This window comes from Aptenodytes forsteri, unplaced genomic scaffold (genome assembly GCF_000699145.1).
Source record: "Aptenodytes forsteri isolate BGI_AS27 unplaced genomic scaffold, ASM69914v1 Scaffold211, whole genome shotgun sequence".
Classification (NCBI taxonomy): domain Eukaryota; kingdom Metazoa; phylum Chordata; class Aves; order Sphenisciformes; family Spheniscidae; genus Aptenodytes; species Aptenodytes forsteri.
In genome coordinates, this window is record NW_008795246.1 from 463,883 (window position 1) to 491,723 (window position 27,841).

Genomic DNA, 27,841 nt, shown 5'->3' on the forward strand with positions numbered 1-27,841 from the left:
CGGTGCAGGTCAGGCCGTTCCTCTTGGAGAAACACGCTCTGACCGGTGTCACTGCTCTTAATTAATTCCGTTGCTGAATTGCACCGTTGCTGCGCTAGCTTTGCTGCTCGGGCAGCCGCGGTTCGGGCGGGTAGCCCTTTCCTGGTCTCCTGTTGAAATCCGGCTGAGACTTCTCGTTCACCTTTCCCGCAGGATTCAGCGCTCCCGTCCCTCCCCTCCGCACGGCTCAGCTGGAGCCCTTCGCCACTGCGCTGGGCAGCCCGGCACCTTAATGGAAAGAGAAGTTGATGGTGGCCCGAGGTGACGTATGGCTGAGGAGCGGGCATCCCTTTTTGTTTTGCCACAGCTGTGAGGATGGTAACCTTCAGCAGGCCTTGTAGCTGGGATTTAAATTTTCTTTCCTCAAATAATCAGTTTTCTTGAGTTAAGAGCCTAAATTGAGGTCTTTTGGGGCTTTAGCATTTAAGGAGTATAATGCTTTAGCATGACTCTTAAGTGTAGTCCGACATACTTTGTCAGGAAGAAGTTATGTTACAAAAAAGTGTGTATGACTCCAGGATGACTCTAAAGGTTATTCTTAAGTGACTAGAATCTGAAAAAGAATTGATCGCAACTGTTGCTGTTTCAAGCTAAAAATTTCAATCAGAACAATATAAATAGTATTACATATTTTAAGCAGTACACATGCTGTATTTGGCTTATGCTTTGTAACAGTTGCCACATTTATGAAATCTGTAACAGAATGAAATCCAAGCTTTTCTTTAAAAGGAATATGTTTATCTTATATTGTGCCTGTTTTGCAGATATTTGTGGGGTTAAAAGATTTGAACTGCAGCTGAATAAAGCTAGGGCTGAAAATTGAAGGATGGCAGCAAATCCTTCAGGACAAGGTAGGTTTTAGTCTAAGTATTGCAAGGGGAAGGACTCTGTGCAAAATGTCAGTGAAGTCACCAAAACTGTAAGTTTACTTTATGGAAAGAGCAAAAAGGGGAAGAGAGGCAGGAAGGTGGGGCTGAAAGTAGCAGAATGTGAGCAAGACTTCTGGGAGAAGATGCACGCATTAAATGTTGAAAAAGACCACTGATGGCTGGGGAGCTCTGAATTACTGTTCATTCCTTTATGCTCAGGTGATGAAGTACCTATCATGCCTGTGGTGCTGTGGTTATTTCCGGAAGCATATTTCAGACACTTACAACGCTTAGCATTGAGCATGACTTGCAGCTCTTGCCCTCAGCATCAGGGAACAGCCAAAAGTCCTATATTCCATGTCATGGTGGGAGCAGCAAGACCCAGGCAGTAATAGCTGTCAAAGATAGATAGCAAGTGGCCAAGCCTAGGAGGAAAAGCCAAATAAAATCATAATGCTAACGCGGATGAAATGTATCTTTGCACGATGACAGATCTGAATTGCATCCGTAAAATCGTTCAAGATGTGGAAGTGGTCCATCTGTCTAGCCGAGGCACATGCATTAGCGGGAGCTAAGGGTCTTGGGGGTGTGTCACACGGTAAATTGGAGGAGGGGTCTTAAATCGCCCTCTAGAGGTGCTTTCCGGAAATCTTAGTGGAACTCTGAGGCTTGTCTTTTCTACCGGAATTGCTGAGGAGAAAGAAGCTTCTCGGGTATGGCTCTTCACTTACTGTTTATGAGAAATGAACTCAGAATTCAGTTTCCCAGCAACCGGATACTTCTTCATGCACACTTGCGTGTGAGTGTCCTTATCCAGGAAAGCAGTCCCACAAAGCTGGGTGTAGTTAATTCTGAAGCGCTGATACTTTGAAGGGGTACCAGATCACTTGTGTGGTTTCCTCCCCTTCCCCCCACAACAGCCCTCTGCTTTCAAAACAAGTACAGAAGCAATGTGTTGGTCCAAAGGACAGATTATACTTGCTACTTGACGAAAAGAAGGTAGTTTTTGTCATGCTTGTTGAGCTTCTGTAAAGTGTTGAGAGAGGAGTACTGCAGATTGCAGATAGTTGTCTGTTTGCAAATTTCAACTCTGGGAAGTTTTTGGTACGCAATGGTAAATCTTGCTTTATTCTGTGAATACCAAGTCAGCATCATTGAAAGGAATAGAATGTTGTCATAGAGAGTCAAAAGTTACTTTTTCTTATGTGAGTTTACTGGGAAGTAGGATGAGATTTCAGTGCCAGAATGCCTTTGCTTCCCTCCAAATTCCAGAGGCTTATAATGTAATAGAGCCTTGGAATCTGCTTTTATACTTTGAGATACCCTTTAGAAACTCACTAAAGGAACTGTTTAATTATCATATGAAAACTATTTGCACTAAGCAGGCAAGAAACACTATCAAGTTTAATCACCCAAATGAGCCTATAAATAATACACCTAGGAAAATTGGAAAGGAACGGGTAAATACGAGCAACAGTTCAAGGCCTCTAGATCTTTCTCTTGGCCAGATGCAGTCTAGTAGTGAAAATGCTTGAGACAAATACTGCGTTTTCAGCTTGCTGCATGGCACACGTATTGGTACCGTTCAAGCAATTCATTCTCTCATTTCCCTCTTCTTGAACAAAAGGAATAGGGATTTACTGAAACACTCACTGAAAGGGTTATGAATGGTGGCGCTTACTCAGACAGAACTGTAAGGATGAATTAAACATTAGCCTTCTACACAGGTAGACTGTGTTTGTAATTTTTTGTACCGAGTTGTTTCTTTCCCTTTAATCAGTACCGAGTATTTTCCTAGGAGTTAATTGAGTTTTCTGTTAATTGCAGACTCGGACTACAAAGGTTAAGATTTTGTGGACTGGACTTCCTTTAATTCATTGGACTCCTAGGAAAGCACTCTTTTGATTAGAATTTCAAAGATAAGGAGCTGCCTATGAGTGCAGCAAAGCCAAATAGAATTGAACGAAATCCTTACTTCAGGCTGTTAGTACCACATGGAACTGATTGCATGAGACTGATTACAGCATTTAGAAGAAATGGAAAAGCTTTTAACATGCTGTGTATTGTCCACAAGATGAGCTCATAGACCGGAGTGGTACATTTTGGTGTGTGTGTGGGGGGGGGGAATCAGCTTCTAAATTACAGAAAATACTTTCAGGTGCTTGGTAATACACTGCTTCTGCAGCAATACTTTACAGTACTTACACAACATGCGTTAATAAGGCTGCTCTTGTAATGCTTGTGCACAGCAGGGCCGGAGCATACCTTGCATGTTACTAAATTAAAGACTCCATATGTGAGTTCTCCTAGAGGAAGCCCTCTGAGATGAGAGAAATGTGACTGCTCGAGAAGGAACTCTCCTTTTAGGTCCCCACAGGTGGAAGAAATACAGGTCCTGCTTCAGACAGGGCTGAACTTTTCAGAAAAGAAGAGTTCTGGTACATTGGAAGAACCAAGCTCTTGAATACGTACAGGATTCTAAGCTTCAGGCTGTAGCAATTCTACAAAGTCTCTTTCTGTCCTGGCGGTTGTTTTATCCTTTTGGCCTAAAGGTGCATGAGCACATTCACGTAACACAGTCTGACCAGCTAGATTTAGCATTCTGTTCACCAAGTCTGTGTTAAAAAGGAAGGCTCTGCTGTTCTGCATTGAATTATGTCATCATCTGCAAACTTTGCTGCTCTGCATCTGAGTGATCTGTGTGCAAGCATAGCACTTGAGGGCTGTAGCCTATCTCTTCCCTGGAGAACATTGTGGCCATAAAGCAGTCAATGACTTACATTCAGCTATGCATGTAGCTGTTTTCTGGAGGAACAGACAAAATACATTAATATATCTTTTAGTAATTCAAGTTAATTTACTGAATTACCAATATGCCTTTTGTTTCATTGTCACACAACATATATGAAAGCATATCCGAATGTAAATTGTTACTGAAAAGAATTGATGTACACCAGACTATTAGATGATGTTTTGCAATGCCAGTAGTCATAAGCAGAAGAGGAAATCAAAATACAGTTACTCCATCCTTTTTCCCAAGAGTTGCATGTTTAATAAGGTCTTTAGAGTCTGCTTTTTAAGAGGTTGCTGCCTCGCTTCATGAAGTCTATAAAGCATGCACTTCAGTAAAGAAATTTCTTTCTGAATTGAGCAGGCAGAACAGTGTGCAGTGACACATGTATAGACCTTAGAGTAGACATCCAGATTTGAAACCATTTTTCCAGGTAGAAGTGTATCTTGAACACAAAGTGTCGGAGGACTCTTTCATGCCATTACACATCTATGGACAAATGATAAATAATGCATATTAGAAAAAACTTAAACATACTGTGAATTTGATCAGGGAAAAGATACGAAATGAAAAGCAAGAACTTTGAAGTAGATAAAGGTAATACTGTTTCTTGCCATGCAGAGTTAACTAATAGAACTCACTGACATAGATATCAGTGAGGTAGGGTGGTAGGATTAGGTGTTAGGATTAGGTTAAAGAGCAAATTTTGCTGTGAGCTCTTAAAGCTACCAGTATTGCTCAGCAAGACTTCAACTTTCTCTAATTTTCTACCTTTCATATGCAAAACATCTGTGCAAGTAAACTGCTAGCTCCTCCACAGAGCACATAATACCATGCTTGATGTCAGAAATAGAGGTGTCAGAAAGAACAGGTTTAAATTTTAAATGTCCTGAATCTGCTACCTTAGAGAGTAATCTGAGGATCCAGGTGCTCAGTGTGACATTTGACACTGCCATTAATCTATTTAGCTGCCTTGAAAGGGTCATTTTGTGTCAGGACTCTTGTGTCTGCAAAGCAGAGAATATTGATAAATTGCAATACTCATGAACTGTTCGAACTCAAAATAGTAGTGCAACTCAGCCCAGTTAAGGGAAGTCTAAACTTAAAAGCTTTATTAAGAAGTTGCTGTGTTTGAAAAATCTACACTTCCTTTCACAGATAAGAATCCAGTCTCTACTAAGGATGGCTTTTTTTTTTTTTTTTTTTGCATGTCTGCATTTTTAGTACTTGAAAGCAGAACAGACATATCAAATTTACAGATGAAAATTTACTTTCTTTATAATTGAAGTAGGAAAGTTCTGTAGCTGTTTTAAATTGGTCTTTATGGAAGCACTTTGGGGTCCTGGGCAGGGAAGAATCTAAATGGAAGTCTCGCTTATGTATTGCCAGATGTGATGGATTATTTTGTAAGGATGCCAGATTTTCTCTCTAAAATGGATTTCTCGTGTCTCGCCCTCTCCATTGTTAACTTTCAAATGAACAGGTTTTACTTTGCATTTTAAAAAAGTTTAAAATACCTGTAGGAACTTCACATTGCTCAGCTGAGGAGCACTAACATGTATGTGTTGGATGTCCTCCTCCATTTTCTCAAGTAGGCTTTTTTCTACTTACCGTTAACAAATTCTCTTAAACAAATGACTTTTTAAGTACAGCAGGTTGCTGATGGGCACTGTCTGAATTCTAGAGCAAAATACTGCTACTTCCCCCTCCCTCCCTCCCCCCCCCAAAAAAAACACCTCTCTTAGTAGAGGGATAAGAAAAGGAAGAAAAAATACTTGGGTTTCTTTTGAATCCCTCTAGAGTTTCTGCCATAAGATACTCTAGCAAGACTTGTACTAAAATAGAAGACAGTGATAATCTTGCAGTTTCTGATCACAGTTTAAAAACGTTTAAAATTTTATTCTTACACGTCTCAAGCCTTTCTGAATCATACCATCTGCCTCATGATAAATGTAAGAATATCTAGTCTTTATTTTTAGCTGACAGCAACTTATATTAACAAGTGGTCTCCTTTTTCTTGCCTCAATCACCATATTGTCTGAATTCCAAGCATGCGTTTAGATTTACGCAGTTCGGGATAAACAAGTACTAGCAGAAGGCTGCTGAGTAATATGTCAAGTATTAAGCTTTTTGGCTGAAAACAATGTAGAATGAGTATACAGACATGATAAGTTTAGCTCAGACCCTCTTAGAGGTACTTCAGTCATCCTATTACAGCATTGTCTCCAGAATTTACAAGAAAATAAAGTCTGGGCTACCTGCAACTCAGAAATGTTGAATCTGAGCTTGTTAGCAAGATCTCTCAGCCTTTGTATCTCTTGGAGCACACATTCACCTGTGTTTTAATGTTTCAAACTCATTGCAAATGCAGGGTGTTCAAAAAAAGATGGTGTACAATACCTAAAGAGCAGAGAAACATTGAAGACCTGAATCAATACACTTAAAAAACAGAGTTTAAGTGTAACTAATGCCATGTGGGAAGGAGATTAACAGATGGGAAAATAGCAATTAATTAAATTTAATTTAAAAATCTGTTAAGAAATGTAAAGATGATTATGGGTGATCTTGCATAAAACCACAGTAAAATGTAATCAAATGACTGCTCCTTTCGAGAACTCTGAGGCTCAGGGGTGTGTATGTTAGGCATAGTAAAAGAAGAAGGTGAGGGTTTGATAGCAAAGCAGTACAGATGCAAATTATTATTTAGAGTTGAAGGTTTCTACCTGATGATTGTCTCCTTCATTGAGCCATGCTGATGAAAGGAATATTGGATTATGTAATTGAGCAGCAACAGACAATCTCTCAAAGAGAATGAACTTTTGAGTGCAGCTACTGAAAATAAATTTGAAATCCTTTTACTTTGACGTGCTAATACTCCCCTTAAGAGTTACCGTGTCTGGCCTTCCTAATAGCTTGTGGGCTACCATTTTTTAGTGGTGTTACTAAAACAGCACTCAGGACGGGGTCAGGGGCACAACACACAGCAGTTTCCAATGGGAGTAATACTGACTTTTTGTATGGAGGAGATAAAGGATGTAACTTGACTTTTACATCTTTTTTTTATGACAGCGTAGTGGCTTGATATTTATAGAATAGCAGCAAATTAGAGATTAAAAAAAGTGTATATTCTTGACATGAGGAGTGTCCTTAGTGGCATAGAGGCCTATAAGAGTCAGCTCTGTAGCTGTTGTCCTCAACTGTGCTGTACGGGCATACTGGGCAACAGCAGGGACCCGTGTATCTGGTTTATTTGGTAGCCGCGATAAGATCCTTTACCATATAAGAGTCTTCTGTAAGTGCAGCAGTTTTGCCACATTTTCATTTAGAAGGCAACTTTGAGAATACACAAATAGCTGGTATTTTAGGCATTTTCTAAATTCCCTCAGTCACTCTACTTCCTGACCCCTTCTCTAGTATACAAGGTCCCTTTGGGAGAATGATGTACAGAGCAAATAAAGGCTGCGTTCTCGTAGTGTGCCCAGACAGTTTAATTTTGTTTCTCTATTCCAGCATTGTGGTCGTACTCCACTGTGGTCATACTCAGAGTAAGGGTAGTGTGTATATGTAAGGACATCACTATATTAAAACTAAAACCTTTCTGTGTAGATTGAATAAAAGGTTGTAATTTTTTTATATAAGCACATTTGCAAGCTTAGTGGTCGTCTCATTCTTACCTGTTACATATGTAAAACTTGTGTTATAGTTTTGAGTTCACTGGCATGAGAAATTAGGCCCCATGAGTATATTACTCCATTATTATTGACTTGTATGTTCAGTGACTGCATTTTAAATCTAGAACCTGGTAAGTTTACTTTTTTTTGAAAGGAAAGTATTTGATCATGTACCTTGTTCATAGCTCCAGAGCTGGCTTGGGAAGGGGTAGGATCTAACTTGAGACAGAAACCTGTAGTTTAAAATGTATTAATATGTATGATAGCTTAAGGAAGCTATTTTATGTTGTAAAATGAGAAAAGGAAAAATGAAACCTATTTATTAATAACCTTTCAGATGGGTGCAAAGCTTTGAAGATTAGTGTATTCATCATAATGTCATATGGTTAGACAGGGTTAGAGTTGGGCCATAGAAATCAAGTAAATCTCTCTAATATTTTTCTGTCATTCCCACCAGGTTTCCAGAATAAAAATAGGGTTGCAATCCTGGCAGAACTAGACAAGGAGAAGAGAAAGTTACTTATGCAAAACCAGTCTTCCACAAATCACCCTGGAGCCAGGTATTTTATGTTCTTAGACCTGTTTGGACATCACTGATTACATCAAAGGAAAAAAAAAATAGCAAGTGAGCTGTAAACTTACATAAACACTTACCAGAAGTGTTTTCTGACCATCCTCAATAACCGGTCAGAGAGACCTTGCACTTTAGGAACATACTAGTATTTAAAACTGTTTACAGACCCTGAATTTTGGCTTACATAATTTCCATTTGAGAAGGGGAGAAGCAGATAGGCTTGCTCAACTGTATTAAAGACAACCTTAAAGAAGAATCAGGTAGCAGGCACTGAGAAGGCATTTAATTATTAAGCTAAAATGCTCTGAAGAATGGAAGTAGCAGACCATTAGATTCAGGGTACTGTGTGTTTAGAGAAGAACAGTTATAGCTGGGAGTGAGTTATCCTTGAAACTCCCTGTGTGCAAGACAAAGCCAGTTTATGTTACTGCAGATCTTCTTACAAAAGGCGCTGCGTTGTAAGCATGATTCTACACCATCAGGTGTAATAATCTAACCTGAGTTTGGGAGCTGTCTCTGGGATTTCTCCCATTTAAGACAAAAAGATTAGATTTTTGCCATGAATCAGTAACTAGAAAATCACACGCTGGTTTATGTGGAGAAATTGAGATAGTTGAACTTTTGGGTTAGCATGAAGTGAGTGCAGTGCCATATTCTAGACACAGTGTGTTATATGCAGTATCTGTACAAGAGTCAAATACTCTGAATACAGTCTGAGTGTTGCCTGTGTCTTTTTTCAAGGAGAGTCTAGGTCACCTTTAATTCCTTCATACTGTCAAAAAGCATGCAGAATATTTGAAATCACCTGAGTTAGATCTCTGAGTGACTCTGTATACAGTTACTATTCAAGCAAAATTATTGATTAGAGAAGAAAATAGAAATATACTGTTATGTACAACCCCTGACTCCTGGCTACAGTGTTTCCATACTTCATTGCAAGTCTGGCAGAGGTTCAGGGAGTGCTTGTTTGCTTTCTTTTTTCTTTAAGGAGAAATAACACTACATGCTAGTGAGCAGAATTAGAATTTACTAATTTTGAAGGTGGGGATGGGGGGAAACCTACAAAGCAGCAGTCAAACTCTCTGCTTTGGCATGGTGGGCTGATCTGTAATTTTTGAGAAGCTGACAGTTCTGTGGTGGGGATGTTGTGGCAAAGGTTTTGGACCACAGAGTTGTCAGAAGTGAGACCACAGAAATTCTGCAAACTTGACAGAAAAAAGCGTGATGTACCTGAAGCACAATAGTGGCATGGCCAGCGTAAGGGTGAATGAGTTAACTGATTTCTGGCCTTGACATATGGGAGTCCTCTATCCAAGAACAGAAGACCTCTCTTGAAAAGTGTCGGCTTATGATGAAGCCTTAAGATTATCCACAGAAATCATGTTGAATAGTTAGAGGGTACAGAATTAAAGGCAAAATAAATACCTTCAAAATAACTGAAAATATTATGTTTTAAATAAACAGTAGTACTTTTCTCCAGCAGTGAAGCTTATCTTAATATTTGTTATAAAATCTGTTCAGAGGATTGTTACTTAGCTTTCGTTATGCATTTAGGTGTAGATTTGGCTAAAGGTCTTTTCAGGAGCATGGCTGCTTTAGAAAAACTGATTTACTAAATCAGCTGTTGACATTGAAGCTGCTGGGAAAGGTCAGTTGATGAGTTTGCTTGGATCCCTTGTTGTCCTTAATAATTTTGTCTCTATGGCTGAGGGGAGCTGGGCTTTCAGCACCAGTCTCCAGAGCCAATTTCAGAGGTAGTTGTGAATTGTGTTGCGATACAGCTCTAATGGCAGTCCTCATTGATTTCTATCTGGAGGACAGCTGATCATGTTACTTATATAGAATTGGGGGAACAAAAAGTTTGCTTTTTATTTATTCTTTTTTGGTTAACAAGGTGGACAAGTCTTAAGATACAAAAGCCAGGAAAACCTATTTAGAGATTTTAATTTGAAACCTAATATATGCTGCACGGAGATAGATAAGCAAAATCAATTTTAGGTACTCTAAGCTATCCTCAGAGGATCGTTGTTTCAGTTACGTCAATAGGAAGCTCCTTTACCACAAGCAGTGATCTGCCACCCACCTGCTGAAGAACTGGTCTTATACTGAAGACTGCAGAGCTCTTGTTAGTGCTTCTGTTTATCACGGTTGTTTAGGACAGTCACTGAGTGACTGAGTAATGGTGAAACCACAAAGCTGTTGTTTTAAAAATTGCTGACATTGTCTGACGTTGCACCCCAGTGGTTCGACTGACTTCAGTGGGACTCCATCCATGAGCGAAATCCACAGCAGGCTTCAGGACTGTGGCTCTTCTGGGTTTAGTTTGGTATCAGTTGTTTATGCTAGGTCACATGATACAGCTGTGGTGACTCCATTTTCCTTTTCTCTCTTATGTTAGCAAATAGTAATTCCAAACAATAGTTAACAATTGTCAAGCCGTGAGTCAAATAAATCGTGAGCTGTGGAACTCATGGAATCTGTGGCTAGAATGGCAAGGACACCTTTTTTTCTGTGTTACGTATCATACCATCTTGTTCTTTTTTGCAGCATTGCACTTGCAAGATCACCACTGAACAAGGATTTCCGTGATCATGCTGAGCAACAGCACATCGCAGCACAGCAGAAGGCTGCACTGCAGGTAAGCTGATACAGTCAGGTAGAGTTTAGCTTGGCTCTGTTTTAGATGTGCATCCCTTCAGAGAGCAGTCCTGCACCTAGGGAGAATGAAAAGCCCCTTTTAGAGGTTAGGTTTCATACATTTCTGTATTGATCACAAATGAAGTTTCTTCCGTTATGATGAACGCTTGAATCTATCAGCTCATTCTCCCTCGATATGATTGTAAGAATGTAGCCTACAGTATCATCATAGCTGTTTTGTACACCTCAGTCAAGATTGAGTTTCACCATACTTCTGAATGTCTCATGGAATGTAGGGAGAACTAGCCACATGGCTTTCCTTGATTGAATCTGAGTAGATGCCAAGTAAATACCCTGCAGTTACGAGTGACAGGGGTGAAAGATTTGGAAAACTTATTTGTACATTTACAGACTTCTATTTGCTGCTATTTTGCTCATGTCAGGTGAGGCTGATTTTGGTGTTGAAATTGGAAATTGAGCAGGAAGGCCAGTGTATGGCCAGTATATGGGCACCTGCCTTCCTGGCACTCTAGACAGCATGATTTAGCAGTGAGCACAAGAATGGGAAAAACATTGAGATGCAAACTAGCAACCTGTTCACGTATCCTATGCCTTGTTGTGTTTCTGTTACCCAGTAAAGGCCCCATATTGCTTCTCCTAAAATGAACAGGAGCAGAAGTGAGCTCTGGCTGGTGTCCTGTGTTGATCACAGAACATGGCAGGCTGGAAGGATCCTCTGGAGGTTTCTAGGGCCAGTATATGGGCACCTGCCTTCCTGGCAGTCTAGACAGCATGATTTAGCAGTGAGCACAAGACTTGGAAAAACATTGAGATGCAAACTAGCAACCCTGTTCACGTATCCTATGCCTTGTTGTGTTTCTGTTACCCAGTAAAGGCCCCATATTGCTTCTCCTAAAATGAACAGGAGCAGAAGTGAGCTCTGGCTGGTGTCCTGTGTTGATCACAGAACATGGCAGGCTGGAAGGATCCTCTGGAGGTTTCTAGTCCAGTGCCCTGCTCAAAAGATGACTAACAGCAGTGCTATATCATGTTGTTCAGGGCATGGTCCAATCAAGTTTTGAAGCTCTCCAGGGATGGACTTCTCACAGCCTTTCTTGGCTCTGAGTCTGTCTCTGTCTTCTCTATATCCCGTCACTGGGTATCTGAAAAGAGCATAAGATCTCCCCTCAGCTTTTTCTTCTTACAAGAAGCTGAGTCCTCTCACATCCCCTTGGACGTTGAGAGCTCCAGCCCAGCCCCCAGCCGTCTCTTTGGGTCTCTGTTGGACTCCCTCCAGTTTGTATCTCAAATCAAACACAGTATCACAAATGCAGCCTCATGGGTAGCTTCCCTTGGCCTGCTGGCGCTGCTGCTGCTGCTGCAGCCAACTGTGCTGGTAGCATTTATCGCTGCAAGGGCACACTGCTGGCTCAGGCTAAATTTGATATCCTCTAGGGCTTTTCCCTGGTGGAGGAAGGAAGGAATATGCAGGCTGTCTAGCTTACTGGAGTCCAGTCTTTGAACTGGGAAGGGCTACATATGATTTCACAAGGGTTGTCCAGAGCCATAAGCAGCAGCTGCCCTCCTCAGGTGAACAAGCATATGTATATCACATGAGCAGAAGACTGGTGTTCCCTGTTGTCCAGGAGTGTGTCTGGTCACATGTCATCTGTACATGCAGCCTCAGGTTGCGCGACACTACTGATGCACACTTCTGGCAGTCATATGTGGCAGCTGTCACATACCAAGACCTGTAAGTTGGTTATAGATAGAAGTATGGGGTCTAGGCAGAGGAGAGCCGTCAGGAGTTCATTACCACTCTCCCCACCTCCATGGGACTTGCTGAAAAAGGAGCAGCAGGGAATGGCCAAGTTAACTCCCTTGATGGGCCCTGTTCAGATGTGGCTGATCTAAAATGCTGGTTTTGAATTTGACTATCAGAGTTGAGGAGCAGACTGGGAGAAATAAATAATTAATGCTGCTGAAGCTGTAAAGTCTTGAATTATATCAGTGCTGCAGGGAGTTATGCTTTAACAAATGTTTTTCTCTTTCCAGCACGCACACGCACATTCCTCAGGATACTTCATAACTCAAGACTCTGCATTTGGAAATCTTATTCTTCCTGTCTTACCTCGACTTGAGGCAGAATGAGGAATGTTGTTTCTCAGAACTGCAAGGTCTGATTTTTGTCCATAGCAGGAACTGACCGACCTTTTAATTTCTCTACTTATCTTAAAATCTACTTTTTTCTGGATTTTTGTGGTTGCCTTTCAGGAGTGTGAGCTCTAACAATGAAAAAGCAATGTTGTTGAACAGCAATTTTTATCTTGTATTTCTGTTCCTCTGTCAGATCAAAGTCAGACGTAAGACTTCCTTGGTGTGTGAAGTGCATAGCGCTTGCTCTTCCCTGTTTCTGTGCTTCCTTTAAATAAATGTCCAAACCAGAATCATCAAGAGATGCACACTCTGTCAGCATTTTTGTTTCTTATTATTGTGTACAGGTACTATATTTGACTTTAATGAAAGACAAAAGTTACTTTTGTCCATCCAAACAGACATGAATTTATCAAATGCATCAGTCAGTCTTGGTTTTGTTTTTTTTTTCTGTATGCAGGAACATTGCTAGTGTACTATTTGCTGTTGTAATATCATCTGGTCTCAAGTCCTTAGATATAGTGTGCCTGCCTCTTACCTTGTTTTGTGAGATATAAAAATGAATTAAAGTGGGGAAAAAGCAATTGTTTCAAACAGTCTTTTAACAGACAAAATAAAAGAAGTCTTTTAACTTCTCTGGACATTTCAGATGGAAGATGTTGTCTGCAAGGACAATTCAGTTTAAAAGGTCATATTTTTCTAGTCATACCTTTTTCAATGCTTAGTGTGTTTCATTTTGTTTGCTTTTTTCCTTCCTGTTTTTATCTGTGGTAACCAATTCCAGCTCCATGCTGAAAGGAAATCTGTTGATCTTAAGGTAAATTATTTTGGAATTGTGATCATGCTACCAGGATAAAGTAACTTAGAGTGAAAAACAGTCCTTACATAGATGTTCTTATATCTCCACAGCTTTACTAATACCATTATACTAGTACATTGATTGCTTTACCTGTGGAGGCAAGTTCTAGAACAAGAGAACAAAAAGAACAAGAGAACTTAAGTGAGAACCAGAAATCGGAAAGCGTCTGTTAAATTGGTGCCCATTTGAGGCAGCTCTGTCTTTTGCAGAAACTTAGCTGTCCCATGAGGTTTCCAGGATTGTAGTCTACAGATTTTCTTAGTGACATTTAGGGTATCCTGTTTCCATCTGCAGGGGATTGCCTGAACCCAGTAAGCGTTACTGAACTGTAAGCACCGTTAACAATTCCATTCCTCATGAGTAAGAAAACAGAGCGAGGGCCAAGAGATCAGTGCAGGTATGAGGAAAATGCCACCGCTTTCATATACCTCAGCTGAGTACGGACCCTTGCAGAAGCTGTTGCATACTGAAACATTTTCAAGGAGGAGAATCTTGTGGAGGAGGCCCGATAGAGCTTAAAGGTGCGCAGTTGTAACATGAACTATTCATATCGTGCTTTTTTGAGGGGTCTGATGTGGTGAGTCATAGGAACGATGATGGTTTTTGTGGGCAATGGAGAAAAGAGTACTGTCATTTCTGGTTTCAGCAGTTGGCTCTGTGTAGCTTTTTCTTTTTAATTACCAAGAGTAACTTCATCATGAAGCTGTCCTGACTACTCATTATTCGGCAGTGTGAACTGAGTATCTTAGATGCTTTGAAGAAAAAGATCTGCAGATCTGTGTGTAGAAGAGGCAGCTATGAATCAATCCAAGCTTGGAAGCATACAAAGAGAAAGAAGGTAAAGCAGATATAGCAGGAAGTTTGGATTTTAGATTTTAGTTGAATTTAAAAAGTAGGCTAGGCATTTTAACATTGAAGGAGCTTTTTTTTTCCTTGAGAAAAGTGGCAAAAGAATGTCTGCTTTCTCTGTAGAAACAGACCCTCTGTGCTAACAAATTGAATGATAGAATCTCACTCTTGCTGCACAGACTGCATATGATCCAGGCAGTGAAACGGTAAAGATCCTTCTCCTTTGGAAAGCTATAGTTGCTCCACTGAAAGAGTTAAACTTGCTGGCTGTGTTGTTTTCATCTCGGGTATTGAAAGATCTGCTTTTGGAAAACCAGGGCCTGGGCTCAAAGGTGGAGGTATTTGAAAGAGGGGGAAAAATTGACACAGCTGTTGTAATATTTTTAAGTTATAATGCCTCAAATTGTTCTGTGTAATCGTGAGGGACTTGGTGATACATGTAGGTATAATTAGCTGTCAAAGATACAAATGTTGTATATGGAAGCTTCTATCTTAGAAACCACAGACTCTAGCAATTAGTGTCAGATGCATCAATTTGTCTTGCCACTCTTACTTTTTCTTTTCCGCTATTAATCAGTGTTAAAACCATTAATCTATCCCTGTACAGTAATTTCAGCAAAATCTTTTCTCCTGTTGGAATTGCATGTTCAAATTCAAATCATTATTAGTTAGAATATACCCGAATCAGGGAGTGTCTGGATGTCTTGCTTCTGGCAGTAACCATTAACTTGATTACATAAAAGCAGAAGGCTTGTAATCTAGTGCTGGCCTGTGTACCTAAAAGTATCTTAACACACATAATCACTCGAGTAATTTTATTTCATTTGCTACAGTAGTAATCGGCCTTTCCACTCAACACAGGTAGTTGGTGTAGAGTCCACGTCAGAGCTAGATGGTGGCGTGAGAGCAGGTCACAGTACTGGGTAGGTCTTAGACTAAACAGATCAGATAGATGAGAGGTGGGCTAACACACAGTGAGGTCAGACTTTCTAAGTGATGGCGGAGCCATAATCTGTCAAGAACAGATGAGGTAAAGAAGTCAAAGATCTTGAACTGAAGCACTGAAAGAACTGAACCACAGCTTCTTTCTTCTTAGCTCTGTGGTCTTTTTCTTCTACTAGACAAGTTTTCTCTCCACACCCTTATTTTCCAAAGTCACTCGCGGTCTCCCCACCATTATAGGCTCTGGAAAATGCTCAGTTTTAACACAAGAAGCCTGACCTGTAGAACCACACGTGGTTTCCTACCACTACAGGGTTTTAGTCTCCCTTTTTTCTTAGTATTTTCACTCTACTGATCTCTTAAAAGCACTGGTATGAAACTAATCAATAGTACCTGACATTATATTTGCACTTCATGTCAGAACACAGAATACCCCATGAAACTCGTTATTGGAAAGAAATTACACCCCCTCATGCCACTTGCCAGGAACTTCCTCGTTGCTTTGGTGTGTTCAATCAGTTAAAATAGCTAAATGCGATTTCTGCCTTCATGTGCAGTCAGCACAGCACAAGCCAGCTGTAATTTGCAAGTCCTGTGAACGCAGCTGGGTACCACTTTGTTCATGCTGAGGAGTCCTGTCTGAGGTAAACACTTTGGATGGCTCTAGTCTTTTATTGGACCACCTGCGTCACTTAAAGGCTGGAGGTCATTTATCATCTTGCTGCCCAGCAGAGGGGTCAGTGTTCTGACCCTGACCTTGTAGAAACGCATTAAGAGGCCAGGCTTTTCCCATCTTTAGAAAGAAGAGGAAGGTACCAATTATCAACCAGGTAACGGGGAACATGAGCTTGAACTGGTGGAAGGAAATGCAGAGAACTATGTCTTGGAGAGCACAACTTTCCGTGGCTTGACTTACTGCGTTTGCAGTGTTTCAGGGACAGAGCACGAGGGCTGAAGGAGGACGGTGAGCCTAGACTAGTGTGGCATGCAGTCACAGGCGTGCGAGCAGGCAGTGACTATCTCAGTGCATCCTTCTGAGCGTTATGATAGTTAAAACAGGGCTTGGTGTATTCACCAGGAAGAAGCATTGCTAAGAATAGCTGATTTATGCAGGTGATACTCTTTCACCTTGTGTCTGCTTAAATGTATATTCAAAATCAGGAGGATGCCTGAGAAAGCAGCTGGATGATTCCTATTGGTCAAAATCATGGCACTTATGATTCCTCCTGTCAAACCAGCTCAAACAGTAGGTTTTCTTGAAGGACAGGGTCAGTGCAATGTGCTATGGACTTCATCTGAAACCGAAGCTGATTCCCATGTCCTAGGGAACAGGTGGTAACCAATAAGATACACAAATCCTAAGGGAAAAGCTAAGAGGAGGCAGCTCTCTGCTGGGTGGTCTGTGTGCACAGATGCCGCTGAAGGAGGAGATGGAGAGAGAGGGAAGGATTGTCTGCACCCAGCTGGAAGAGTCTTCCCATCCAGAGTTTTATGTGCCTGATTTATGTTAACACACGGGGAAAATCCTATAGCATCTGCTAGTAACACCCTTGTGTCTGGAAAGTCTGGTAATCAGTGTGTCTGAAACACTTTTGGAGGCTGTAGGGAATCCTTTTTGGAGTAAAATACACTGTATAGAGCTTTCTGAAGTTAACAGTAATTTTGAAGACTAGTGGGTGAAGTGGATTTCACATACTGTTGGGTTAAAAGCTTGCTCCAGTGAGTTTCTGCATTTGTTGGAACCACAGAGCTTGCCCCAGATGTTTTACGACAAAGATAACACCTTCTCCTTGTTACCTGGTTCTTGGTCTTGATAGAAGGAATCAAGTGACATACCTCCCTGGGGAAACCATTTTTACACTCCTTCCTTGAATACAGGTTTTTCAGGGAAGAAGAAAGGTTAAACGCACTAAGTGGAGAAAATTTGATTAGTGCAGTGGGACATTATGAAAAACGATGCTTAACTACTGGTGAGGAAATGGCTTTTCTCCTCAGTTACTCTACTCCGCCAGGTTCATTCGGGCATTGAATTATGAAAGGTGGTGGCACAGTTCTCAACTTGCTCTCATTAAGGCCTCTAATCTGGATACTTTAATGTCAGTGGGTGCTACTTTTGGCATGCAGGTTTTGTAGATTGTGGCTGGAAGTTGTTCAAAATCTACCTTATTTTTGACCCAAGAGTGGTACCGGTTCATTTAAACGTGCAAATCACAAGCTTGCACGCCACCTTCACTATTCACATACGTTGCACTGTCCATTAGCATATGTGTATTACTGATTGGTAGAGTGTGAGTTTCCCTCAGTAGGGAAAAATGTCTCATTGTAAAAAATATATGTAGATTTATGGACACTTTTACATCTTCAGAGGCTTTTTCAGTGCATTACCTGAATCCTCACATGAGGCAAACTAAGTTACTGTTATCTTCAGTTTTGCAGATGGAGAAAAATGCAAAGGGCTTGCAATGCCTGCAGGTACACAGAAAGCCTGTGGAGTTGTCAGGATTAGCTCCTGATTAGTGAGCTGCTGTGAGGCATCATCTGGAGACTATCACTCTGTATCCCGCACCAGCAGCTGGCCCATCTTCCCCTCCTAGAAGATGCTGAGCTCTTTGGTTTCTCATTTGTCTTTGCTTTCATGAATAGCTAAGTGTTTTGGGGTTTTTTCAGATGCTGAAGACAACAAAGTAGGGCAGAGTTTGCGCCTTCTATGTTTGAAATTTTGGGTAGTGAGGATGGTGATAAAAAGACAGCAGTATTATACTCTGTGTTTGGAAGCAAGTTTGGAAACTTCCTTCTTTGCAACAGTGACCAGATAAACTTGCCCATTATGCTGGGGTTTAGCCATCATTTCATGCCCTAAGTATAAGTACATTAGAGCCTGCGTCTGCCTGGATGACTGTAGACTTTCTCCATCTGTCAGTAGGTGGCCGCTTGTTGAAGTGGGAATGGCCAGATGTGGGCCCAAGCCAAAGCTGCCGTCTCCATGTTTCTCTGCGAGCAAGAGCTATGCGCAGCTGGCTGACAGCTGGGACGGGGGTCAGGGGGAACTGCATGTTTGCAGCCGTGGATCGTTACAGCCTGCCAAGACGAGACACACCAAGAGTAATGTGTTTTCATACTCTGCCCTAGGAGATGGCTTGTTAGTCGAAGGAAAGCAAAATGGCCATGCATTGACCTGTGAACACAACTGGCTGATGCGCATGCTGCAGCGCCAGCAACCCTGGCAGCCCTTCTAAGAACCAGGCGGTTTCTGTCTCATCCAAACGAAGGTGTATTGTGCTGGCTTGGCTTGAAGGTACTCCATTCTGAGTACAGCCCACTTCCCTGGACTTTGAGGTTTTCAAAGGCTAAATTACCCCCTGAGCTGAGCCTGGATGTAAGTCCTAGACTCACACGCACATGCATGCAGATTCAGGCCTAATCACTTTCACATTTAGCATCTTGAACCAGTCAGTTTGCTCTGTCAGCAAACAAGCCTGATTATCGTGTTGTTTTGGATAGACCATCTTTCATCGATGTGTTTGTTCATCACTCGGCACAGTGGAGTCCTGACATAAGACACCGCTAAGCACAGGAAGTCATTTATAGCGGCAAATACTGCTGTTGCAACCTCTGTTACTGGTCTTCCTTTCAGTTGAGCATTCCTAGGGCAATTGCAAAAAAATTATTCCCATTTATAGTAATATCCCCCATCCTACTTTGTATCTTATTCCAATGATAAACTCAGAGACATGGTTTCAGAGACCTGCCAGTATGACGTCCTGATCCCCACATGGGGCTTTTAGCAGTGGTGCTGCAGTACATCAGGAGAGAGCACGACGCCAGCACCACTCGGCAGAGCTTTCTGACGATGCAGCCTGTTCGCATATGTTAAGGGTAGCAGGTGATATTCAGCCATCTAAGAGTGGGAAGTCTCAAATCTAATAAATGATTGCTTATCCAAAACCTCAGCTCAGTGATATTCTCCAGGTCTTAGTCAGGAAACTGCTTGCCTCAACACATGGCTGAAGACACCTCAGTACAGCAACTGAGCCCTAAAGCAGATGGGGAACATGGTGGTTCTTGTTCCTGTGATTATTACTTTTCAGCCTGTCCATGCTAATGTGGTCTGTGATTCTAGCTGACCTGTTTATTACACCCTGTTAGTCCTTTGGAAGTCTTTTCAGCATTTTCTTAAGACTTTCTAGGGTAACACCTGTCAGTGCTACCATTTATTCCTCTGCCACACACATTCATCTCTCTCAGTTGTGTTACTCCTCCGACTCCACTCCCTTCCTTGCAATATCCCTTACCTCAGCTACCTTGTTATACCATAGTAAATGTGCTTTAATGAAGCTCTATTTCAGTACTAAACAAGATGTAATTGCATTTCTTGACAGATGCAAGACTGGGATCAGAATGTTACTTCTGGGAACTCTGAGAGTGTGTTCAGCTGCGGAAATGTTCATGACACTGTTGAGAAAGTAGCTCAGCATCACCCTAATGCACTCAGATTCATTGATGAGGAAGTTGTCTTTTGCAGCACTTAAACAGTTCTGTTATTATTGGAGAGTGACATTTGATTGCCTAGAGCTTGGCAAGCCAAGTCAAAAGAAATACTGGTCGATTCCAGCCTAAGCCCAAGCCTGGTGACATGAGTGAGGGATGCTACCTGATTTTGGTGAACTTTAGATTAGGCAAGCACCAACACCACCTGATAAAGCTCACATCAAGCCACCTCAGCCCAGAGCTCTCTGGGGGACAGGTTAAGGCAAGGGGATGTAAGCCTTCCCTGCCCGTACCCACAGAGAGCACGTGCAGCCCTCGTGTGGGCAGTCTGCCTCATCCCCAGGCTCTGACCCGGTGGAAGGCAATTGGCACAGCGCTTGCAGAAACTTACTTTTGCCACTGGCTTGTAAGGGTCAGAAAAAGGGGGCAAAGCGTGTGAGTGGTGATTGGATGAAGGTTTCTCTTGTGGGCCTAGGGGCTGCAAGGTGAGATGCCAGTGCTGTTTTCCAACGTAGGTTTGCCTTGTACACATGGGAGCACCTCCATCCTTTTAGCCCTGGAGAGATCTCAGTCCCTGTTTGTTCCCCAGAGGCAGCCTCAAACTCCAGCTCTCTACGGGGAAGGGCAAATGTCACCTTAAATGCAAAATGATTATTAGTTGAGTGAGGAATACTTCTCCCTTTCCAAGGAAGCTCTTGGGACTTCAGAATATTCTTATTCTGTGCTGGTCCTTCTCAGACCATCTGAGAAAGCAACAAGAAACACCAGAGGTAAAAGTTCAGCACCCAGGAGCAGTCTGTGTGCCGCTCCATCCAGGCCTGGAGTACGAACCTGACCTCCATACCACGGGAGAGTGCCTGGATTCATGCTTACAAAGGCAGTGTGCTCTCGATCTCCTCTGACGGAGCTCCTTCCCTTTGGATAAATGGTGAAATAATCATTGGAACAAGGACCTGACCCGGGGCTTTCCACAGGCCAGGTGAGAGCCTCACCCACAAGGTAACAAGACCAGTTTTGCTCCAAGTCAGTGAATATTCATCGTCTATCTCAACAGGATCAGTTCCAAAGAGGGAGGTTGAGAAGGTGGATCAGGAAAATGCTTATCCCGTGCTAGTGAGTATTTTTGTGCATGATCTTGAAAAGCATAATGGCAAACTGAAATGAGATGAGGAGCTACACCTCCTCTCAGTAGTTCACACCCAAATGGAATTAATACAGAGCTTTTCCCTCACTCGCAGGACACAAATCTCCATCAGACGACAATTCACTGCCTCCCAATTCTACGATGTGTGTTCAGTATGCATTGTGCATTCCATGTAGATACGTCATTATAGATGTCTTTCTTCCTTTTGATACTTAGAGCAGTGAAAGCCAATGCCTGGCTTCCTTCCCCCTCCCCGACTCTATGTGTTTTTCTTTCCTGTAGGCTATTTCCTACAATACTGGTTTCAAGTGGCAGAAGGCAATATGTCTATGGGATTTCCTAACATACACGGTATAGTGTAAATTATACAGCCTTCTATCTGACAGCCAAATTGATTTCAAAAATATCCCCGTAAATAATATTCACAGTGAGTTACAAAATGCACCTTGCAGTTCCCCATAAATATGACAGCTTTTCAAAACTGAAACCGTTTTGACAAGGAACAAAGCAAAACACTGAATCACTGCTGTGGTTCTTACCAGTCTGACATACAATGCATTATTTACCAGCAGATGTTAGCTTTCCCGCATCTCATAATGTTGGTATTTCACATAACGGGTGGGAATTGTGTCTTTAATTCTTTTGTGTTCAGTGTCTGGATTTGGAAGTGAAAAGAATTCAAAACTCGGATGAGGGAGGAATCATCCTTTGGTGACTTAGGGATTCCAGTTGCAGGTAAATCAGTTGAAAGATTACTCTCATTAGTAGTCAGATGATGATCGACAATTATGCCATGGTGCTCTGCTTTATTCTGACGTGGCAGGGGAAAGGTGGGAATGTCTAGTCTCGCAGTAGAGCACTCCTTGCAATCAGAGTGTTTGTTCCAAGTGCAGAGCACACCTTTGACATCGTTCTGTCCCCAGGTTTGTGGAAGAACGTTATCAAGCAGTAGCTGGTTTTTTCCTTGCTAAACAGAAACATAAACTGAGTCACAGAAGGGGGAAGTGCCTTGCTGAGGTCATCTAGTTATGTGTTGGCAGAGTACATGTGAGAACCCAAACCTCCATATACCAATGGCCCATCAACTGCCTTTTCTTTTCAGTATGTGCTGAGGATGCCCAGCGTCTCATTGGATTGTGCCCGTTCCCTGGGCCTGGCAGATCTCAGTGGTAAGGTACCTCAAAAAGAAAGAACACCCCCCCCTCCAATATCCTCATTACTGCACGTCCCCCCATCTTGCATTGTAGAAACACGTGCATGTTTTTACAGTTGATAGGTTCTCTAATGTCTGTGGCAGGATGAGCTTTTAGTCATGCTTTCTATATTAATTGTAAAGCAGAACACATACAGTGCTCTACAAATGCTTACGTCACTGCAGTAGTGATATATTCACTTATCACACATAGCTCTGCTGTTTATCACACACCTTTAAGCTTCTCTCCCTGCTGTTCTCTCATCACAAACTGCCCTGGAGCACATTTGAACAGCGGGGTAAATCACCTCAAACAGCTTTTTTTTTTTTTAAATTTCCTTTTTTTCCCCAATATTTTTTAATATCCCTTTCTGAGGACCAATCATCTACACTTAAAAACAACCTAGATAAAGAGGTAGAAAGAGGAATTTCACTGGAAGAGAGCTGAGAGCATTTCTGTAGGGGACACAACTGTAGAAGAGCAAAAGTGCAAAAGCCTCCAAAGATGGTGTATTTTTTTCATATCTCAAGAAACTGTTTTGAAGTGGTTTTGGCTCTGACTAATGATGCTTTTGGACACCTCATACTTGACTTGAGATACCGGTTTCCAAAGAAGCTTAGCAATACCCTCACTTGCCCAAGAGTGGCCCCAGACCATTCCTCAAGACACAGTCAAATCATTCAAAGCCTAGGTGTCAAGGCAGGAGGCACTTCAGCTGCTCACAGCATTTATCCCCGCTACCCTTCTGGTCTTTAACATCCTGCTGAAAAATCCCTGTGAGCTGAACAGCGCTTACAAGCAGCAACAGCACTGTGTGCTGTATTTTCTGGAGACGTAATCCCACACTGCTGCTTCATGCAGCACTGGGGAATGAAATCCTCAGTGTGAGTTGTAGGGCATGTTTCCATTCAAAGCATTGGGACCTACCCCAGGGAAAGATGAGTCCTGTAGTGATGTGTGGTAGTTTCTTCAGACCTGCCTACAGAGCTCTGAATCACACCAAAAACAGGCCAAGAGCCCCACTGCTGAGTGTTGGCACCTGGCAGGAAGGCAAGTGCACACAGTGCAGCTGAAATTCAAAATGGCTTAAGGCAAAAATGTACACTTTTCCCTCCCAAGCGCAGGGCTTTCCTTGCTCCTCAGCCTGTACCCATATGATCTCAATGGGCTTCCTCTGAGCCCTTCACAAACTTAAACCTGTACAGGTCTTCTCTCTCTTCATCACATGGACAGTGCTCAGGATTTGCCATGGAGCATCAGCACCGCGGATGGTGTGGGGTATTCTTTGCTGTCACTAGTTGTCCCAATCTACAGCAGGGGAGGGAAGGAGGAGCACATTTGCATTTGTTCACTGGGTTATTACCTACTGCAGGCCTAGGTCCGTGGTTTTGGTTTGGTCCTTAGCAGCCAACAAGCAGAAGTCCCAGTCCTGCCAGAATGCCTAAGTGCTGAACTGACTGTTCCCCTGCAGATACCACGAGGCACACGTTATCACAGGAGGTGGCTAAGACCAGGCCTCTACTGCTACGGCTTTGGGGACAATGTCTCTGATGTCAAAGCTCTCCATATGGACCACAGGCTTCTTTCATACAGCTCTTGGAGCTGGATGGAGCACATTCAGATCTCCTGCAAGTGTCTCAGTCGGTGAGCGATCGTGAAATATCACATTGTTCCAGCGCTCAGAAAGGCTCAGAAAAAAGCCCAGCAGCTAAAGCCCCCACCAGGGCTGAAACAGGCTGTAGGTGAAGACATTACCTTCCAGAGCATAGGTCAAATGTGAGACCTCTCAGAAATCAAATCCAGCTATTTGAACAGTCCCCTAGGACCAGCACTACAAAGAGGAAGTCTTACTTCTCAATGTGATTCAGCTTAAAGACTCCAAGGTAGTGATTCTTCATGTGTTACAGAGAAGTATTACAAAGAGCACAAGAAGGCAGTGTTGAAGCTATAAAAATAATTTTGCTGTAATAGAATTTTTATAGAAGTTTAAGGTAGGCAAGGGACATTTCAGGATTTTTATTAAAGCAAGTTAACATCAAAAGTACAAACCGTATCAAGTGCAAAAGCCAATGCTATTGGTATGGGAAAAGTGAATCTCCTCCAGAAGTGTGTAAAAAAATACGTGTTTGTCCTGTCATTTGGCTTTCCTCACAACTGCTGTATCTCTAGACATAGTAACTAAATAAAAGACACCTAGTAGCCAGGCAAGTTTTCATATGGTGTGATACAGTGAACACATTCGTATCTCAGGCTGGCCTCCATTTAGTATTGCAGCAGTCTGCAGTAATGACTGTCCTCGCAGAGGTCACCATTAGACCCCATTAACCTCTGTAACAGGCTGGTGGCAAACAGTCAGAAAATAATCAAGTGCCTGACGAGAAGGGCTACAGCGCCTTGACATGGACTTCATGTCACTAGATCAGAGGGCAGTGTCCGACTTGGCAGGCAATTATGTTTCATCCAAAAATAAGAATGCCAGCACTGTTGGGGAGAGATGCACTGTCACCGTGACTTGCACAGATATGAAGGAATAGGTATGGCCAAAGTCAATCAAGATGCTCCAGGGTCCCGTCAGGCCATAAAAACGACACTGCCTCAATAAGGAAGATACCAGGCACAAGGCCATGATGGGAGGCGGATCAAACACTCATTACGCAGAGAGACTCCCACCAGGGAAAACCAGGCAGCAATGTCGCTGTGTGGCAGAGGTGGGAAATTAAGGATTTGATTACTTTCCTCAAAGGGGAAAAGAGTGCAAAGGACCCCCCCAGCCCATGGTAGCCTCAGGGCAAGGGAATGTTCTTCCTTGCAGGAGCAGGGTTGCTCACTGGAGGGGCTCTGCAGCCTCAGGACAGGGCCAGCCCTCGCTAGGGTGCTCAGGAGCCCTGAGAGTGCTTCATGCCAAGCGGTTGCTGAACAGCAGAGGGTGGCTCTCCCCTGGGGCCAGGGCTGATGGGAAACACCAGGGAGCAAAAAGTCTGGCTCAGAGACATGATGCACCCAACAAACACGTGCAGGACGGCTCCTTGCACAGCTTTCAGTGCCACTGTCAAAAGGACTTAGGTCTGAAGAGTGAAGACTTGAGTTGCATCTTGGACCACTTCTTTCTAGTAAATCCTTGCTTCTGACAAGCTGGGATTGCTTCTGACAAGCAAGAGCTTGCTTCTGAAGCTGATGCCAGCTTCAGCACACAGGTTTGTCATCTCCTGTTTGTCCCCTATTTTCTTTTAAGCTTTGCTCAGATGTGACTTACAGCTGGTCAATAGCTGTTCGTGTGCTACATGAATGCCTGTTTGTAAGTTCAGGTGTATCCTTCATGAAAAAACCAAGGTGACCAAGTAGGAAAGGAAAAAGGAGTGGCATATTCCTCCAAGCTCTGACCCCAGGTTGACTCAGCTTGCATGTTGTGTCAAAATGATGCCTGGCACAACAGATTGTTCCTGCGGGGACACTGTCCCAGCCACTCTGCTGTATTCGAATGAACAGCAGAGTAATCAACATGGCATTGCTCAACTTCACAGTGAACCCCCTGCTCACGTAAATAGCAATCCTGCCCCTCAGATCTACTATCCCAGGCTTCACGGCTTTGTTTTATAGTATCTGCAAGTGTTTAAAACAAAGGTATGCTCCTTTAACTACCCAAAGCACAGGCAAGTGCCCCCCCCGAAAATGCCACTGCTTTGAAAAGCAGTCATGAGCTGGCCTCTCAGTTTGTACACATTTTAAATAGCCAACATATAATACCAGAGGAGCCATTCAAATGTCATGGTGTTCCCACCAGTCTCTGTTAGCATCTTCCTCTACACTCATTCCCAGAAATCTCCTCCCCACCCCACAGCTGCTCTCCCTGTTTGTGGCTGCAGTTGCACCTCAGCGATGCAGATGGTAACCCTAAAAAGCAGAAGGTGCTGGAGCAGACCGACAGGCCCTGCTGTTGTTAAGGAGGGTCTTTGAGCCAACTTGGTGACTATCTCGCCCTTGGGAAAGACGCTACTTTGCAGCAGCACAGACAGACTGCAGAAAATCGGGTGAGGTCCTGTCCTCCCTACACAGAGCAAGGAGGATCTCAGCAAGATGCTGGAGGTCTTGGGTGAGTTTTTGCTAGCAAAGTGAGAGACCCTCATAGGGCACAGTCAAGGGCTAAGCTTTCAAGCAGAGCAGAAATCCGCCCCATGGACTCATACCAACTGGCTGGGCCTCACCCAGAGCTGCTCCCAACTCACAATGACAAATTGCAAGTAAGTTTTAAAAAGCAACAGCTTTATTCAAAAGCCTCAGATTAAAAAGGTCCAGCCACATTGTGCAGGACTGTTTCCAGCTAGACTCTCCTTCCACACCAGCAGCAGCAGAAGGCAGAAAGAACCCAAAAGGACAGAAAATACTCCAGAATTGTCTATGGGAATTCTTCAAGCAAGATCATGCTCAACAGCTTGTTCTCCAACTACCAGCACACCTATGACCTTGGCTGGCAGATCTGGGATAGATTCCTCCAAGCTCCTGAGAGATCAATGACTGATACAGTTTCCTTTGGGATTATGTTTTAACTAGGTATGAGAAGCTCTATTTTGAGAATAACCGCTGTGGCTCAACCTCACTTCTCTCGCTCCAGCATGACATGACTTGATCACACCTCCTCTCACTGTTTTTCCTCAGACAGGCTCCATTTTCCCACAAACCTCATCAGTGAGCTCAGCAAAAGAAACCTCATCCAGCATACATATCTACAGAAGTCAGATCAGGCCCCTTCAGGTAGGTCCTGAAGTGTCTTGGCAGGACCCTAAGGAATGGGCTGCTCACCCAGGGACTGGCCATGCTGCAGCTGTCCTGAGGATGACTAAAGGCCCTCAGCCACCTGGCAGGGACCTTCTCTGCAGCTGTAGGGCTTTCTTCATCCCCTGTTCACTTGGTGTCTCTGGGAAGGGCTGCTCTGACTACCCTCCATTCACTCCTGGAACCCCTGGGAATGGGACCACTGGGAATGATCTGTGGTTCTCTGCTCTGCTTCCTGCATCCACGTCTCTTCCTTAATGCCATGCTCTCTCTCTGCACTTCTTGATAAATTGTCTGTTCACCCGCCTCTTCTTCCACAATTGCCCAGTTGCTTGTCTCACCCTAGCATTAGCACCAATAATGAGAGCTCTTGTTTCTAGCAGGGAACAAATTATTCAGGGAGGTGTAGAGTTCAAGGCAAGGTTTTCCTTCAGAGCAGAAAAATATTCAATAATTAGGATATCATATTTGATTGTGGCTCTTCTTCTCTCATTCAGACCCTTCTGCATCTCGACTTGGGGCTGCTGGTTGAGGCTGGGAGGTATTTCCCTGTCTCCTGGCCTGAGTGTCGTTCCAAGCAGTTTTTTCTAGGTAACATCTTCCTGTGCCTTCACGGAGATGTGAGCGTAGGATTTGCAGCTCTCTGCCTCCCTTCGCTTCCCTAATTTTGACCTGGTGATCTGCAGTCCTGATTAGTTCACGTTTTGTCTCTCCCTTGCATAAGGGTGCTCACTCTAGGTCATGGGGTGAGCCAGACATGCCCTGTGGACGCTGCAGTGTCTGTCTTCAATAGGAGTGATTCCTTCTCACTCTGTGTAGTGAATAGCCTGCCTATAGCAAAAATCCCAATTACCCCTGGGC

At 43.0% G+C, this 27,841-nt stretch overlaps 1 protein-coding gene across 1 annotated transcript; it reads left to right on the plus strand.

Moving 5' to 3' along the window:
* The first annotated feature begins 184 nt into the window (after positions 1 to 184).
* Positions 185 to 13,050, plus strand: INIP (INTS3 and NABP interacting protein). The gene is made up of 5 exons (XM_009278777.1): positions 185 to 300; positions 804 to 890; positions 7,828 to 7,930; positions 10,492 to 10,582; positions 12,637 to 13,050. Exons 2-5 carry the CDS (start codon positions 866 to 868, stop codon positions 12,730 to 12,732), a joined length of 315 nt encoding a protein of 104 aa, XP_009277052.1. The 5' UTR covers positions 185 to 300; positions 804 to 865; the 3' UTR covers positions 12,733 to 13,050.
* The last annotated feature ends 14,791 nt before the right edge of the window (positions 13,051 to 27,841 follow it).